We start from the raw sequence: 18,359 nt of genomic DNA, 5'->3' as shown, positions 1-18,359 counted from the left end.
TGGCCTATTTAAGTGCCAGAAGAGGACATTACTGTCAGAGGACTCTAGCAGTATTGCTTATACGTGAATCTGAACCCAGAGCTAGCTTGGAGCAGGAGAGATATTTGATATTGGGAAAGATGAGTTGGAAGTCCGTACTGCAGCAGGGGGGAAGTGGGTAAAAGACAACAGATTTTTGGTCTCTGCGCACAGCCACGGCCACGTCTCCTCGGGGCACACCAGAACTGCCCACTCGGTGGCACGAGAGGGAACGTGGGCACAGCGCTCGGCGGGGAGGACGCTGGCCCTGCCGGGAGCGCGGGCTGCGGCGCTGGGGGCCCGCCTCGCCGTCCCGACCCCGCCGTCCGGCACGACTTCGAGAGCCTTTGGCCGCGCCGCGACAGAGCTAGCTGAGCCGCGCCGGGCCGCGCGGAGACCCCGAGCCCGCAGCCGCCTCCGGCCGGCCGGCGGCGAGCAACCGAGCGCCCGAGGCCGGCGCGGCACACCTGCGGGGGGCGGTGGCTCCTGCGCAGTGGCTGCGCGCTCCCCGCTCCGGTCCCGCCCCGCGCCGCGCCGATTGGCGAGCGCTACCGTGCGGAGCGGCGGTTGGCCAGCGAGCCCGTCAGTCCGCCGAGCCCCGTCCCCGCCCCGCGATCCCCTTCGGCCGGCCTGAGCCTCGTCCTCGGTAGCGGTGGTGGGCGCCGTCCCGCGGGTGGGCGGCCGGGCGGCCTGGGGGGCTTACAGCGCCCGCCTCGTCGCCGGTGCCGGCGGGTTCCCCGCGCCGAGAGGGCTCGCGGGCGACGCTGGGAGAAGCTGTGCCCGGACAGGTGAGCCGTGGGCGAGCCCTGCGCGCTCGGAGGGACAGGTGGTACCCGCCCGGGCCCCGCCGCGGGTGTCTCGGGGCGACTGCGCTCTGCCTGCTCTTCCTGGCCCTGCCCCTCGCGGCTCCGCTCTGCCTTGCCGGGCTGCGGGCCCGTCCGCCGCAGCCGCCTTTAAGCCCCGCTCGGCTGCCGCGGTGCTGGCTTCGACCGTGTGTTGCAGGCGGAGCGCTGCGGCGATGGGCCTGGTTGGGAACCCACCTCGAAGCTCGCGGCCCTGCGGAGGGGCGGCGGGCGTGGCGCGGGGCACAGCCCGTCTCCGGCGCTGGCGCGGGTCCGGCGCGGCCCGCGGGCAGGTGCGCGGGTGGGAGGCCGCTCCCCGTCGGCGCAGTTCCGCGCTCCGGCCCCCGCGGGCTCCGTGTGAGGCAGGCGAGGGGTCCCGGCGCCGTCAGCGGCCGCCTGTCCGCCGTGCGGCCTCGGGAACGGCCTGTTGGTTCGTCGCCCTTGGCCGATGCGAGGGCAGCCGTGTGACGCTCTCGTGTCGGGCCACCCAGCCCCCGCGGGCGCTTCTGCTTTCTGCTTTCAAGTCGCTTACAGAAATTTTTGGTTGAGTTTCAGTAGGCTTCACTCTGTCCAAGGTTTTGGCATGTAGTAGAGAACAACAGAAAACTGTTGTTGAGCTTCTCAGTTGTGGAACCCCAGCATGCCTTTTGATTTTTGTCTTTTGTTTTTCTGTCTGTTGTTCTAAACCCAATAAAACTGAACGTAGGTAATGTTACGTCTGGCTTGCTGACAAAAAATAAATCTATCTTGGTCCTTCTTATGATGAGGAAAGGTACTCCTTGTCTTAAAAGTCTTTAATGTAGCAACCTGTGCCATTTGTGTCCACCAGATGCTTTTAAGGTCAGATTTGGTTCTATGTTGAACATTGATGCTGTGACTACTAGTTCTTCATATGCGAGAAGGACAGGGACGGTGTGTAAAAAGGACAGAATTCTGTGCACTTGTTTGGCAATTTTCTGTGTGTTTTCAATCCTACTTGGTGTAGCAGCAGTTTGAGTAAGAATATTGAAAAACTCTTATTTTAACCAAGGTATTTTATCCATTTTTCTGTTTATTTACCTTACTTTAGTAAAGGGATAGCATCTAGAAGTCAGCGTAGACAGTAGTCATGAGCTTTGCTTTTTGTTCAATGTAAACTTTATTTCCAGCCTTTTAGCACATGTTATGACTTTATATATATGAATATGATAGTATATTTAAAAGGTTTTCTAATGAGCACCTTGGAAATTAAAGACATTTTACATTTATATGCATAATATCCTTAAAGCAAATTTACATAGGAAGCACGGCTTTTGTCAGACTGTGAGACCGAGAAACTTATTCTCTTTAAAGAAAGTATTTTAGTGTTACTGTATTTACTATATTTTCTATTCCAGTCGGTGTTTTCTGTGACTAACTATGGTGAAATTGAATTGTGTTTGGTTTTAGTTATTCGATCTCTTTGGTTAAAGTCATATGTTGTATTGACAGTCAACAAAAGCTCATCTTTCTGAACTGTCCAAAACTGTGTTTTTTCAAAATTAAACTTCATCTTTGAACTATGTTTCTCATGTAGAACTTTTATTCCACAAACTACTGCTCACATTTTACATCATACTTGGGGTATTAGCCTATATGAGGGGTGGAGGCGGGACTGAACAGAGAGGTTGCCTCATTAAAAAATCACGCGCTCTATTTCTATGGTACTTGAGAAGAGTAGCACTTCTCATCAGTAGCTCAAACTGACTTAGTTCCAAAATGGAGAATTTTAGAAGGGAAAAAAGGCATATATGGAAATGGGAGTAAGGGAACTAGGTGGCCATTTTATAAATTGAAGTTTTCAAAGTACCATAGATGAAAAAGGAACCAACGATCTTGGAGACAGTTGTACTTACTAGAGCTCAAGAGAGCATGGAAAAATTGATGCCTATTCTACACGAAGCCTGGCAACACGTTTGTCTATTGCAAGGCAGATCTGTGAAAACTGTTAATATGCATGTAATAAAAATCGTGTGATGGCAATGATGGTGTTTTTTTTTCTGGTAAGAAATAGGAAATTATATCAGATAATAGCTATTTTCTATTTAATAAACACCAGACAGTATCTCTTAAGGATCAACAGTTTAAAATTTAGTTTGAGTCAATTTCTTAAATTGCAAAGTATAAGTCGAGATCTCTGGCCTGACAGTCCTTATTTTGAAGACTGAGAGTTCCAGTGTGCACCTACCAAAAGGCAAGGGCTCCTTTAAGCTTATTCTTTAATATTATCTTCGTTATCCATAAAAAGCTAAATAATATGGGAAAAGAGAATGGGCTTTATTTAATAATATGTTGAAGAACACAAATATGGGGCAACGTGGTTCTGTCTTGCTAACCAAACCTAACTTTGTTCTTGTATGCAATTGTAGATTTAATTGCCAATGGTAATTAGGTAAAAAATTAAATATGTTCACTTAAGCACTCTAATACAGAGTGATAGTCAGGTTTAAAAAATAACATGTTATCCTTTTAGTAACAAATTCTCATGTAACTGTTCTCTCAGCCTGTCATCTTTCATCGGACCTCTCTATCTTTTTTTGATGAAAGCCTGACTTTTAGCTGGTCTTTATGTCATAATATATTCTGTTTCCCGAGCAACGTGTTAGATACAGTCTTCAATCCAGATTTGTTTTCTGAAACTACATTAGAATGGCTTTCTAGAAAATTCTCTTACAGACTAACGTTTGATTTGATATTACTTTAGGTTTATCTTACAAAATGCCATCTTCAAATTATAGAAAATGAATAGTGAAAGATTTAAGCATTTTTTTAATAGAATCATAGAACGGTAGGGGTTGGAAGGGACCTTCACAGATCATCTAGCCCAACCCCCCTGCAGAAGCAGGGTCACCTAGATCAAGTCGCATAGGAACATGTCCAGGTGGGTCTTGAAGACCTCCAAGGAAGGAGCCTCCACAACCCCTCTGGGCAGCCTGTTCCACTGCTACGTCACCCTCACAGGGAAATAGTTTTTTCTTATGTTTAAGTGGAACTCTTTGTGTTCCAGCTTCATCCCATCACCCCTTGTCCTGTTGCTGGCTACTATAGAAAAAAGGGATGTCCCAACCTCCTGACACCCACCCTTTAGATATTTATAAATGTTAATAAGATCCCCCCTCAATCTTCTCCAGACTAAACAGCCCCAGTTCCTGCAGCCTTTCCTCATATGAAAGATGCTCCAGTCCCCTGATCATCTTGGTGTCCCTGCACTGGACTCTCTCCAGAAGTTCTCTGACTCTCTTGAGCTGAGGAACCCAGAAGCGGACACAGGACTCCAGATGAGGCCTCACCAGGGCAGAGTAGAGGGGGAGAAGAACCTTCCTTGACCTGCTGCCCACACTCTTCTTGATGCATCCCAGAATGCCATTGGCCTTCTTGGCCACGAGGGCACATTGCTCGCTCATGTTTAGTTTATTATCAATCAGGACTCCCAGGTCTCTCTCAGCAGAGCTGCAATCAGGACTTCAAGGTCTCTCTCTGCAGAGTTGCATAGGGTTGTTCCTTCCCAGGTGCAGGACTCTGCTATACTAAGTGGTCTTTTCATATTTTAAATACTGATTAAAAAATTCTGAAACTGGTATGAGTTACATATTTTCTCATGTTTGGATTTAAAACCAACTTAAATCGGCAATAGTGGATAACTGAATTATTGTAAAAGCATTTTTACTGGGTTTGTTGTGTGAAACACATGCTTCAACTTGAATGAATGCTAGTCTTTTTGAAAGTTGTCCAGTTAATTTGTGGTGAGATTCTTTAATACAGCATTCCAGATACTATTTTTTTTTCCAACAAGAGGCTCTTTTCTTCAGTTTGTTAATGTTTTCCTATACTTCTGTTTTTAGACATCAAGTGCCATATCTGTCTATTCTTGATAAATTCTTTTTTCTGCCTTATCGATATCTGTCCTCAATACCAAAAGACCTTAGACTACTAACAGGGAGGGGAGTGGAGAACCAGAAAGAATTAATGCTGCCTGACTGAAAAGCTCAGATACACTGGAGCCCGTTGGCACAGAGTTTTCAAAAACTTTTTTTTTTCAGGTGCATCTAAGTTTCACTTGGAAAGTTAGTTTCCAAAGCCATTGAGAGGGAAAGAAGTAGACAGAATGGACTGTGCAGACAGACACACACGAACCAAAAACAAAATTGCCAGGGAAGAAATACATTTGACAAAGCTGAGATGGAATGTGAATGTACATTATGTCGGTAACTTTGGCTGAAATACTTAAACAGACTCTAACTAATTCATAACTTGTTTTGATTCTTTTATGAACTAGGATCATGTGTTCATGCAGGGTGCGCCTTCTGTGTATATACTCAGTTTGGATGAGTTTTCAGTGTATGGAATTTTCTATACTCTTTCCAGCAAAAGATAACTTGCTTTCATGCCAGTAGAAATTACACAGATTTAAAGACTAGAAGACACATTTTTGTAAGTGGCCATTCTTTAACGGTAGAAGAACAGAGGCTGCAGTGGAGGCACAGTAGTAATGTCATGTGATCTGCACTGATTTTTAACTTTTTCAAAGCAACATGGACTTTAATGGGATTTTCATGTCAGTTCCCACATTAAATTATCTGTCTTTTAGATGATTTTCTTTGTATCTGATGTATAATTTTCTTAAACATTAGCTGTTAAAAATGTTGGTATAAGGCAAAAGAGAAGAGGGAAGGGCTACGTCTACGTATCACCAAAGTGAGTTACCTAAACAGTATTGTCTCAGCTTTGTTGCTGATCATGCTTGGTGGAAATGCTGTGGCCTAATTTACTGATATAGAGAAGGAAATACAATCCTTTTTGGTTTTGTGTCCATTTTGCTTTGTTTAGATAAGTCTTGTGGAAAATAAAGTGAAAATGAGTAACATTTAACATTCATACAGCACCTTGAAAGAAGTTATTGAAACCAATAAGCAAACCTATATCGGCTTGGACCTTGTGTTGATTGACAGAGTGAGGAAGAGTTACAGGTACCTATTTGGAGAACATTTAGTTATGAAATTCATAGCATGTTGTTCTTCCGTCTGTAATAGTGTCTTTTGAGTTTGGGAATTTGTCACGTACCAATGAAACTAGAGGGAGAGCTGAAGATTAAAATAACAGAGTGCATGTTTCAGGTAAGTAAAGCACAGTTTGAGAACTTGAGTTACATAATAAACGTCACTATAATCCTTTTTCCTGTTAATTTACAGGAATGTCATGCTTTTAAACAAGAGATGGTCCTGCTGAGTAGCCAGAGCTAGACCTAACAACGAACTGATGGAGGTGTGCAGCAAAATGGGTTGAGTGAGTGCAGACCCACCTTATTCCACTGTAAGTATGTGCACTAGTTTCAGCTGAGATAGAGTAAGTTTTCTTCCTAGCGATTAGCATGGGATTTTGTTTTGGATTTGTACTGAGAGTAGTGTTGATAACATAGATGTTTTGGTTATTGCTGAGCAGTGCTTGCACAGAGTCAGGGCCTTTTCTGCTTCACACACCGCCCCACCAGTGAAGATGGAGTTTATGTTCATGTTTCATTTATGTGAAGCTGTTGCCGGTTAACTTAGGGTAACTATGTGTACATGGTTAGAAAAGTTGATTTTTTTTATTTTCCAGATGCCAACAGGCAGCCTCCATGAGCTGCTTTTGTAAGGATGACTCCTGCAGAATATCAACTGCATGTAGTCTGGATTAAGATAATGTAATGCATTACAGCGAAACTCTGCATCTGCATTATCATTATGAAATGGCTACTGAAATAGCAATATAGTGATCTTTCACTGTTCCAGGAAAAAAGACCAGCAGTTCAAGAACATTAGCCTCCCAATGACACTTTTAGATTAGAAAATTTGGTGAGATCGCCTCTTTGAATTGATGCATGTATTATAGTCAAGATGTCTTTGCACAATCAACTGTTGAATGAGTATTGTTTCCAGACCAATTAATTTTAAACTAGTCTTCTGACATGCATGATGTAGATCTCTATGCCAGCTTTACTGTCAAAGTCTGGAGGAGGCCTGAGACAATTGAAACTGGTAGTCTGATGCACTTGAGAAGTGGTTTAGTTAACTGAATAATCAGTTACTGGGCCAGTATGCATAAAGCATTCAGATTCATGCACCTAGTACTTTAAGATTTTGGAATACACATTTCTATATTATATCTACATTCGATTAGTTTTCACTTTAGCACCTTGATAGCTGATGCCTTAATCTTGCTTTCAAACTTGGCAGAGTAACCATAAACATGTTAAAGATGTCTTTAACCAAAAGCTTAAGTTCTTATACTTTCTTTTAACCTTAGCACGGTCTAAGACACGACTCTATTGTGCCAACATTCCCTCCCTCCTATAAATGTAAATCTTCATAGTTATCAGGGGATAGCTTTTTTTCTTTCACATACCTACTATTGCCCTGAAGAGCTACTAGTACTATGTACATGGCAGTGCACCTGAAAGACAATTTGAAGAGGACAGAGCTTTTATGAAGCACTGCCACAAGTTGAGAAAATAAGTTGCAACACCCATGGAGATAGTCAAAGCCCACCTGGACATGGTCTTGGACATCCTGCCCTGCTTGAGCAGAGACATTGGTCTATATAGCCTCAAGAAGGCCCTCACAGCCTCAGTGAGTCTGTGAAAACACTGTTAAGATTGTGGGTATACCAGAGTCTGAGAGAGATGGCTGGTTTTCTAAACTCACTTTCTACAGGTGAAGTACTAAAGGAATATGGCAGTAGTTGTGCTGAGTCCTTCATACTAAAGAAGGACTGTTTGTCAGTCTTACATGAGCATCTTGACCACTGGAGTATAGGTTAAATCATAGGCCCAGCAGTAATGGTAATTCCTACCTTCTACATTATGTAAATCTCTTCCAGAATATTTGCTGTTTTAGCCAAAATGATTTGGCAAAATTAATACAAGTATGAAAGCAATTTGGAGTGATGGAAACTGTGAGGGATTAATTGTTGTCTAGCCCTGAGTAAATTCTGTTCTTCAGGACTTAGGACAATACAGTGCAATTTAGCCTTGTCTTCTGATTGACTTCACCTCAGTCAAGTTGTGACACTTGCCCTGTATTTGTTTCAGTTGTTTTTCTAAGGGATGTTGCAAAATAGGTTCTCAGAGTAATTGTGGGGAAAAAAAAAATCTAACATGTAGAAAGCACTTTTTTCTTTTCCATTTCTTAATCTGTCAACGATACCTACCTATTCTTTTTTGAGTTACACAAAGATTAAGACATTGGGCAACGGACGCTGGTGAGTTACAAGTCACTGCCACCTAGTGGGACGTTAGAACTGTGGAGTGGTCTAAAACTGCATTGAATACAATTTGGAGAGTGGAGTCCACAGTTGTTTTTATGGTTGATACAGAATGAGAGATTCCAAGTGACAGCAAAAGATTCTAGATTTCTTTTTTGGGGGTAGCTTATAGTCATTATTCTTCATTTAAAAAACACATTTTTTCCCCTCCTCCATTTATAGTAGAACATGTGAGATGCTCCTGCTGACTTCTAAGATTTGAGTATAAAACCATATTGTTATTAATGAAACACTCAGAAGCCACAAAGACTGTTATGCTTTTGTGACAAATACTAGTCCTTGCTAGTCCCTCTATAATATAGTGTTTACATACTAGAATCATAGAATGGTAGAGGTTGGAAAGGACCTTTAGAGATCATCTAGTCCAACCCCCCTGCAGAAGCAGGGTCACCTAGGTCAGGTCGCATAGGAACATGTCCAGGTGGGTCTTGAAGACTTCCGAGCAAGGAATGGTGAAAGATCATACATCACTATATTGCTATTTCAGTAGCCATTTCATAATGATAATGGATAAGACCTCCTTCCTTCCAACCCCTACCATTCTATGATTCTATGAAGGAGCCTCCACAACCCCTCTGGGCAGCCTGTGCCACTGCTACGTCACCCTCACAGGGAAATAGTTTTTTCTTATGTTTAAGTGGAACTTTCTGTATTCCAGCTTCATCCCATCACCCCTTGTCCTGTTGCTGGCTACTATAGAAAAAAAGAGATGTCCCAACCTCCTGACACCCACCCTTTAGATATTTATAAATATTAGTAAGATCACCCCTCAGTTTCTTCTCCTCTAGACTAAACAGCCCCAGTTCCCACAGCCTTCCCTCATATGAAGGATGTTTCATTCCCCTGATCATCTTAGTTGCCCTGCACTGGACTCTCTCCAGCAGTTCCGTATCCCTCTTGAGCTGAGGAGCCCAGAACTGGACACAGTACTCCAGTTGAGGCCTCACCAGGGCAGAGTAGAGAGGGAGAAGAACCTCCCTTGACCTGCTATAATATATTTGTTTTGTGTGACAGGCAGGGTGCCTTCTAATCTTGAAACTGTTACTGAATATGAAACTTCAGTTACTTTTGCTGAGATATTTAAATCAGAATGTATTGTTTGACTAGAAATTACTCTCAATTGAGGGGCATTTTTGTCAGTTTCACAACAAAAATGGAAAGCTGCATCTGCAGAAACAGAAAACATATTCCAGATGTCAATAACTTAGTGTAATGCAACTTTTATCTAACTTGGGGAGGAGTATGTGTAACACTGTGGTATGGGAGTGTTAAACCTGTCAAGCAAAAGGAGGGCTTTAATCACCTTGCCATTTCCCAGCAAATCTAGGTTTGTATGACAAATTAACAAACTGTTTTCTGGTTCCCACTGTCCTTACATTTACTGCAGAGTCTGGGCTTTGCAGTGACAATTTCCAGTGCTGGTGGAACTTGACAAGTGTAATTGTATACTATTATTGGTAGCTTCTGTTGCTCAAGAAGGTGATTTTCATCATTAAAGCTTTCATTGGTGTGTCCTGTAGTACTTACAGGATCATGAAGATGAGGGAGGACTTTGGTGGTAATCACTGGTGTCTTCTGTACTGTATGTCATAAAACTTCCCTGAATATTCATTCAATCTTGTGGCTGGGTTGAGTTTCATTTTTATTTAAATAAATACATTGAACCTTGATGTAAAGATTTCCAGACATGGGTACGGTTCCACAGTCTGTGCAGAGTTCTTCAGGCGAGTTCTAATTATTTGAAATCTGCACTGTATGTTTTTTGTCTTAATTTTAGGTATCCAGACTGAGATAGTTCTATTGCCTTTACTTATGAGAATGCCATTTTACTTGTATAAGCAAAAGAAACATAATAGCATTGATTGGATCTCACTAATAAGTATATAAATGGTGGATGTCAGGAACTTAGGACATCCGTTTTGTATCTAGCAACAGGACAAAGGGTAATGGGATGAACACAAAAAGTTCCACTTAAACATAAGAAAAAAACTATTTTACTGTTGAGGTGAGGGAGCCCTGGCCCAGGCTGCCCAAGCAGGGTGTGGAGGCTCCTTCCTTCAAGACCCGCCTGGACGCATTCCTGTGCAACCTGATCTAGGTGAACCTGCTTCTGCAGGAGAGTTGGACTAGATGATCTCTAAAGGTCCCTTCCAACCCTACCATTCTGTGATTCTATGATTACTTCTTTATGCAGCGAATGATGGTAGAGATAGCAGAATGGAGAGAGAAGAGAGCACTTAATAATTAATTTGTCAATATTGTAAGTGGTCATTAAATTGAACTCAATTGTGGGTATAGTAAAGATATGGGATATAATCAGGATAAAAATATTACACATTCAAAGCTGCTTTGTCAGCCTTCTCTTCTTCCATGGTTTTAGCAACTGAAGATATTGTGAGATATTTAATAATTTTATAATACATTCTGACAGTTTCAGAGCATTATAAAGAGCTTTTTTCATGAGATTGTGCATACAGCTCAAACTGTAAGACTGTTGAATTCACTGTGATTTTGAAAAATAACCTTATTTTTATTCAACTTAGAGAACTGAGACAATTTTTGTAGGAGAACTCAACTTTGAATCAAGTCTGATTCATGAAAAGGCGGATTTGTTGGCAGCTATTGGGAAGTGCTGAAAGAATTTTTCAGCCTCTTTGCTTAGGAATTATGCATGTTATTGAAGAATATTTATTTAGTTCAGTGATTTCAGTTTGTAGTTTGTAGTAGCCAAATCAGTGGGGTTAACACATAGTTAATCCACAGCCAGTTAATCCACATAATAACATTACAGTGATTTTGGTTAAAATCCTGTTTCAGTGTGTTGAAGACCGACACATCTAGAGGGACACAATTATTTTGCTTGTTCTGCTCAACTTCTGTGTTTGTTTGGTAGTGTAATAGTGACTGATATAAGCTGCTATACTAAATTTTGGAGTGCTGTTTCGCTTCAAAAGGTATATTGTCATTGTATCTTGTCACAACTCAATATAGGAATATATGTTCTAAATTCTAAATATAATTTCCATTACATTTTCATTATTATTCTTTAGTGAGTTTCTCAACAAATGTACACGAGACTACTAAATTGTTCATGACATATTTTATCTATAGGTGGTACTATTGTGTAAAACATCATGAAATATGTTAGGGACCTTCTGGTGAAATGGATATTAAAAATACATAAGAGGAGGATCTGTCGCTTAGGAGGATCTTTAGGCATAAAAGTGTAATAGCTTTTTAATCTTCTATAGACTAATTGCTTTTTCCTTACTAAACTGTTAATAAGCAATTATTATTTAAGTCTAGGCTTTTGAATACTTTAGAAAAGAAACCTTAGTGAGGAGGAGAAGGTATGCAAATATTAGATATGGAGAAGCAGCAATACATGTTTTTGGACACCTTGTTGCTAATTGCCTTTTTCTCTTTATTTAGCAATAACCCAAAAAGATGGAACTATTTTCCCTCCTCTTTAAAGTCTCTGGGCCAAAGCTGAATGTGGTATAGATTGTGATATAAGTTTCGTATCAGTGGCTGAATGCAAGCACAGGAACACAACTATAACCACATTATTGTTTTGTTCTGTTTTCATAATACAATCCCATTTTCTTCTTCCAATATGTTAACTGTACTAACATAACATATTCTCATTCGTACTCTACACCCACAGCATCTGAATATGACTTTCTTCACGGTTCATCAAGGAGAGAAACGTTCTAATGGTGAACATCTGAAGGAATAGTTTTGAAATGAAGGAAGAGGAAAATGAGTGCAATGATGAAAAACTACAGAATTTAATATGAAGCTCTACATGGTCTATTGTAAATGTGTCCTTAGGTTGTGGCAATTGCCAGTGAAGTGGAATAGTATATTGTTGATCTTAATGGAGGTAGAAAGTGAGATTCTTTCCATATTCTTTGGTTGACGACAGCAAACCATTCTGATGCCAAATTCTGGAAGGTGTACGCTCAGACGAGTGGCTGAGGACTTTGAGTTTATCTAGTTTGGAGAAAAGGAGGCTGAGGGGTGACATCACTGCTCTCTGCAGCTTCCTAAGGTGAGGATGTGGAGAGGGAGGTGCAGATCTCTTCTCCCTGTGATCTAGAGACTGGAAACATAGGAATGATTCAATGTTGAGTCAAAGGGGGTTCAAACTAGGTGTTGGAAAACATTTATTTACTGAAAGGCTGGTCCAACACTGGAACAGGCTTCCTAGAGAGGTCTTCCAGTGTTTAAGAGGCGTTTGGACAGTGCCCTTAATGCCATGCTTTTAACACTTGGTCATTCCCTGAGGTGGTCAGGCAGTTAGACTAGATGATCATTGTCAGTCTCTTCCAACTGGAACTATTCTAAATTTATTTAAAGAAAACAAAACAAAAAAACCAACTGATAACCTTTGTTGTTTCCAGCCCAGTGTATCAGTGCCCAAACAGGGCCCTAGTCCTCTGTAGCTGTCTTTACTGACTCAGTTGTGTAGCTAATGAAAGTTTAAGAAAGAAGAGTTATCTTTTGGTAGAATACCAAAGTATGTTTTCTTAAAACATACTGTCAGCTGTCAGCTTCATGATATAAAAAAGCTATCATGAACTAATGAAAGTAGTAAGTAAATGGAGTTTTAAATCAGCCAAGACAGTTGACTTTTGGAGCCCAGAATGGCCACACAAGGTCTGATCAAAAGCTTATCTAGCTTAATATCTTTTCCTCCAGCAACAAAATTAATAAGAACCATCGTCATTATATCCCTCATGGTTATTCATGTATTTGCTGAGGGCAATGTGAACAGTTGGTAACTTCCCCAGATTGCTCTGCTAGCATTCAGAAAGTAGGGCACAAAGACTTCCTCGGCCAGAGGTACTATCTGTACTTAAGAGTCTTTTAGTGGCTTTCTTGTGAGTTGGATAACTAGTAATGAGAATGAGTTTACAGTCATTGTAACCACATTACCTGCATATTACTAACACCAATGTAAAACTTGCAATATTTCTTTCAGAAAATGTAACTTTTGTGCCATAGATGACAAAATTTGCCAAGTGCTGGTAAAATAAGGGCTATAGGGATTACTCAGTTTTGATGGTGGTGTTGTTTTTCTTTTTTTTCCAGTGTAGTTACTCTTGCTCTGTCTTCACTTCTGCTCAGAGAGAACTACACGTCTAAATGGGTTTAAGCTGACAAAGAAGAAAAGACAACCTCTGGTGATATGTGTATTTACATCCTGATTTATCCACTTTGCTTCTGGCAATCTATGAATGAGGTCTGCTGCAATGTGCCTGTGAACTTTCTGTTCAAACAGATAAGGTACGTTTGTTTTGGTTTGGTTTTTTTAGTGCTGTTAGTATAATGCATCATTTTAGTGATTAACCAAAGCAAGTTGAAAGAATTTTTAAGAAGCAAAAATATGAAAAGAAATTGTCATTTTAGTGACTCTTTACCTTTGCCAATATATTGGACCTTTAATGTTTTTTTTTATCTTCTTGCATTGAAATGTTGCAAGTGTAGGGGAGAAGCTTTTATAATATTAATTATTTTTAATATCTTTTTGTTTGTAGTCTTGACAGTCTTTTGTTACTGTAGGCTTAGTAGTAGCTCCAGTGTTATTTAATTTTCAGAGTGATACCTTCTGTGATAGCAGATGTGGCAATATTTCAAATCACCATGTCATTTCAGAAGAACAAAAACTCCTTGGATTTGACTTGGAGGAATAATTCCACCCTATGACTCTCCTCAAGGCAGCAAAACAACTGGGTTTATAGAGAAGTATTTTTTCATAGGAATCTTGGAGAAACATATGCACGTAGGAAACAGCAGTGCATTTTAAATGTTTGTGTTATATTTGAAAATGTTCTGGGGAAAAAATCTATTTTATTCCTTTTTGGAATGAAAGTATCTGACCTTGCAAGCTTTTTCTAAGTACTGAATGTTGAAAGGTAAAAGTATGTTAGTGCTTTTAGTTTTGGATATTAAAGCACTTTTGCCTTGCTTTGGTTTAGTGAATGTTAAAACTTGGAGTAAAACTAAGCTTGGACAGAATTCAGAATCACATATGGGATTTTTCTTTCCCTTTGCAGAGCGTTTTAGAGCCCCCGCACACTGGAAAGCCGAGTCAGAAAGGCGGAGAAGGAGGGGACGAGAATATTTTTGTGGCTCTAATGTAAATGCCACATTTTAAAGAAATTATATCATTAAAATTGCCGTCCACTTCTGTATATCTAAGGACTATTAACAGGAGTAACTCCAGACCTAGAAATACTTTACAATCTGTTAGTGTTCAAAATATGAGTTAATTTTATTAGGACACAGATAAAGGAAATTGCGTCTTGACTAGTTTAACTGAGGAGATTTCTGTCGCTGTTTGACTTACTGGTTTGTTTTGTACATGCCCTTAGGATCATGGGGACAGTTGTTGTTTGTCATGTAAGGCCTTTTAGGGATGACAGTTGGGGTGAAGATCTCATCTTTCTCAAGGGAGTAAAAGAAGAGGTTATTTTTATTTCTCAGCTGCTTGCTTTTTCAGCATTTTCCTGTTTGTGTGATGAGGCTGCTGTGGGAAAGGGTGAGGGTACAAAGGCAGATGTGGCAGTATCCCTAGTTGCTTATTTGAGCAACTGTAGATTTTGCTGTAAGAGTACATGTGAGGAGTTTGTGGCAGTGGTTGACATGGTTATCACCTGTGCATGTTGTGAGGCGTGAGAAACATTCTGTTTGTTTTCTGAACTTAAAGTGAATCAAAGCTTGAGCTGACTTGATAATTCAGTAACCATTTCTTGGGTTTCATGTGTGCAAACGCTTACACACTTGCAGACACACACAGAAATAGTTCTGCTTTTAGTATGTATGTGCGTGGCATGCTGCACCTGAAAATTTTTTCCTAAGTGTATGCTATATGGATGCTTAAAGTATGTATCAACTTTCTGCAACATTGCCAGTTCTTCACACAGTGACAAAGGCATATATGGTGTCTGTATTTTAACCTGTTCCTAGCAGCTGCTTCAGGTTTAATAATTATAAATAGTCAGATAGTAAAGTTTTCACCTCATGGGCATAATACTGATTATTTCATTTGAGAGGAAAATTCCTTCTTTCTTTTGATGAGACAAATGTTTGGATTCAACAGTCTTTATGCAGTTCTTTGGGTGTGGATTCTTGGTGGGTTTTTTTGTGTCCATCTTAACAAGCTTTCATGTAGATTCTCTTTGGATTCTTAGACCCGAGTCTTGCAAAGCATCACCTGCTTGACAAACTGAGAGACAGATCCTATACTAAGACCTTCTCTGTAAGGAATGTTAGCAATGGATTATGTTGAACATTGTAATTTCAGTAAGGTTTGTAAACATCCATGGTTGTCCCCTTGTTCATTTAATCACGTAGATCGTTGTAGTCCTAAGAGTATGTTACCATATTCCTCTAAGATTATGATGTAAGAGTAGTCTCAGATCTGAGATTGTGGACTCTGATTCGTGATTCAAGGAACATAAACTTGAAATCTATCTTTATGATGTATTAGCTGACAATTTCCAGTGATTACGAGCATGATGTGTTACGCTGAATATTCAGTTGAGGGACTTTTGTAGGAACTATGTCATTACTGCTAATCGTCTTTAGACTATTAGCTTTAACATGTTGACCGAGTTCTTAGTATGGATGCCCAAAATGTGCTGAATACAATAATCTTGTTGAAGCCTGTTTTTTGCAGTGTTTAAGAGCAGAATTTGAATTTTGATTCTGGCTTTTACTTTACTTCACATACATACAGAGAATGCTTGTGTCTGAACAGTATCTTCCTTAGGAACAACTAATGCTTTAAGTTTTGCAGCAATAGTCAGAGGTCTGAAACATAGTTTTGTCTGAAAATAATGGTTTTGTGCATGGAAGTATCTGTGACTGTCATTGTGTGAATGTTTTTGTTTAAAAATCCATGTGTAATTCTTCTGTGAGTACCCTTGCTATCCAAATTAAGTCTATAAACAAGTCAGTTCTCATTTTAGTTATGCTTATTTATATAGAAATTTCATTTTTTCTGAATGAGCTGCAACTTACTCAGATTTGTGGGATTATACCTCTACCTATGACCTAATGTGCTTATCCTTTAGTATATAATAATTAACATATATCCAAGAAGCTGAAATCTGATTTCCTAATATCAGGGAGATAAGTATTTGTAAATACTTAGTGTTATCTTTGATCAATACTCACAAATACGCTGTTTCATAATTTTGTGTTCTATTTCAAGATTGGTTCTATGAGGTGTATTACCATTGTGGTCAATGGTTTTGTGAATTCAGAAGTGCAATATGGAGTTCTGGACTGTGTAGTTTTGTGTGTATGTTTAGTTTTCATTAAACATTTTGTATTTCTGCATTTTCATTAAACACTTTATAATTTAAGAATGGATTATTTGATCCAAGTGAGTAGACATAGTTTCTTCATGGTACCACATACTGTGATATTTTGCAGTGCAGTCTTTTGGTTTCTGGAAGAAGTTTATATTACATACATGAAGTCCTAAGCCAATTTTCAAATGTGTCTGTCTGCTTTATGCAGTTTGGAAAAAAAACCTCCCTTCAGACAGTGCTGTTGCTGGATTAGCTGAGATCCTTGAGATTTATCCTTCCAACTAAGAAGGATGATGTTGGCTCTTTCTGTTCTCTGGAAAACTGCTGTTGTTTGGAGCCTGAAATAAAATGTTTTTTTCAGATGCATCTGTTGTATAGATATTAGCAGAGGCCTCCTAAGCAACTACAAATGAGATTTGTGCATTAGTAAGATATGCTGGGACTTGAACCATCAATTATGAGACTTAAGAGATGTGCAGGGAAAAGCGAGGAAGCACCATTTTTTCAATCAGTTAGTAGTGTATATTTCTTATTCTAAAACATATTATGGTAACCATCAGTTTCTGGATGAATATTCCCCAGCATGGACTTCATATAAAACCTAAGTCAATGTAAATGACAAATAATATATTTTTTTCCTACGTGTCATGTGTTTATTGAAAGTGAGAATAAGGACTTTGCATGGCTTTGGCAATATTCAGTTATTCACAGTTGGTACCTGATGGACAAAAGAAAATGAAATTTCCTGTATTGTTGATTGGTTTGTGGGTTTAAAAATTATTATATTTATTTATCTGCATGTATACATTTGCTTTGCAGGAATTCTATTTGGATCATGCTGTCTCATCAGTGCTGGCTGAGCTAAAGCTTCATGTGTCTAGGGGAGAGCATGTATAAAAGGAATGACTTCATGGCCAATGTGATGGTCACCTCTGCAACTCCAGAGGTAAATTTTTTTGTTCTTTACCATCTCCTGTATCAAAACATAAACTTTGGTTTGTTTCACCTTGCACAGAAGCTCTTTGCACAGAAGCTCTTACAGTGTAGTATTTGACAATAGAGGAATTTTAGAAAGCTTTAGAAAGGTTTTTAGGAAAAGATTTTTACTTTCTCATTGCCATACTCCATTTTGATGAAGCACCTGACACCTAGCCAGGGTTAAACCACCACGTTGATGATGATGAATACCCATTTAAATTAGTTTTAAACGAACGTTTTTGACCTACTACTCTTATAGCAGTCATTATTAATGAGATAAGAGCAATTTAACGTACCATCTAAATATTCCAGCTGAATTTTCTTTTAGTTTACTAGTCTACTAGTAAGAAGGTGCTCTGTAAGAGTTTTGTTCATTTTAGTCCTTGTATCCTTTGGAGACCAGGCAGCTCAGTTGTGCTGTTTCCAAACTCTACCAAGCTTTGTGTTGAGCTGCCATGCACAGCTAACAGACTGTGTTTGTAGGTCTGGGACAGCCAACTAAAGAATACTTGGGAATTGATTAGCTTTTTCTGGGTCTTTTTTCACTTTGTTCCGGGTTTTTTTGTTTACTTTTCATGTAATATTATGATGAAATATTATAAATCAGCTACAGTACAGCTTGTCCAGTAAAGCCCACGTTTTAAATGTATAATTGGAGGTATTTTGTGTCTTTTGAAAAGGTAGCATTTTGATGAAATTCTTTCCTGATTGAAAAATTCTTTGTCTCAAGACAGATGAAGAGCTGTGTGAAGCAACTTTTTCCATTGTAGTAGTGCCTTTTAGCATAGACAGCTTGATCCTATCAAAGCAGTTGTCCTGATTTTCGTGAAACAAATCAGCTGTTTCAGCGGTGAGCTGATCTTTAAAGGTCTTGAAC

General features: G+C 39.9%; 1 protein-coding gene across 6 annotated transcripts in view; it reads left to right on the top strand.

Annotated features, from left to right (window-relative positions):
* The first annotated feature begins 539 nt into the window (after positions 1 to 539).
* RALGPS1 (Ral GEF with PH domain and SH3 binding motif 1) overlaps positions 540 to 18,359 on the top strand; it is a 76,635-nt gene continuing 58,815 nt past the window's right edge. For 4 of the 6 annotated variants that reach the window (XM_062011818.1, XM_062011815.1, XM_062011820.1 and 1 more), the window contains exons 1-4: positions 540 to 806; positions 6,068 to 6,188; positions 13,275 to 13,469; positions 17,324 to 17,450. In XM_062011818.1, coding sequence (XP_061867802.1) covers positions 17,376 to 17,450 — 75 coding nt within the window. In that variant the 5' untranslated portion in view covers positions 540 to 806; positions 6,068 to 6,188; positions 13,275 to 13,469; positions 17,324 to 17,375. Of the gene's footprint in view, positions 807 to 6,067; positions 6,189 to 12,105; positions 12,232 to 13,274; positions 13,470 to 17,323; positions 17,451 to 18,359 lie in introns of all 6 variants that reach the window. The other 2 variants (XM_062011817.1, XM_062011816.1) reach the window with 2 other exon arrangements.

Source organism: Colius striatus, chromosome 19, assembly GCF_028858725.1.
Source record: "Colius striatus isolate bColStr4 chromosome 19, bColStr4.1.hap1, whole genome shotgun sequence".
NCBI lineage: Eukaryota > Metazoa > Chordata > Aves > Coliiformes > Coliidae > Colius > Colius striatus.
Note: the sequence above shows the minus strand (reverse complement) of the source record. Positions and strands in the feature narration are given on the sequence as shown.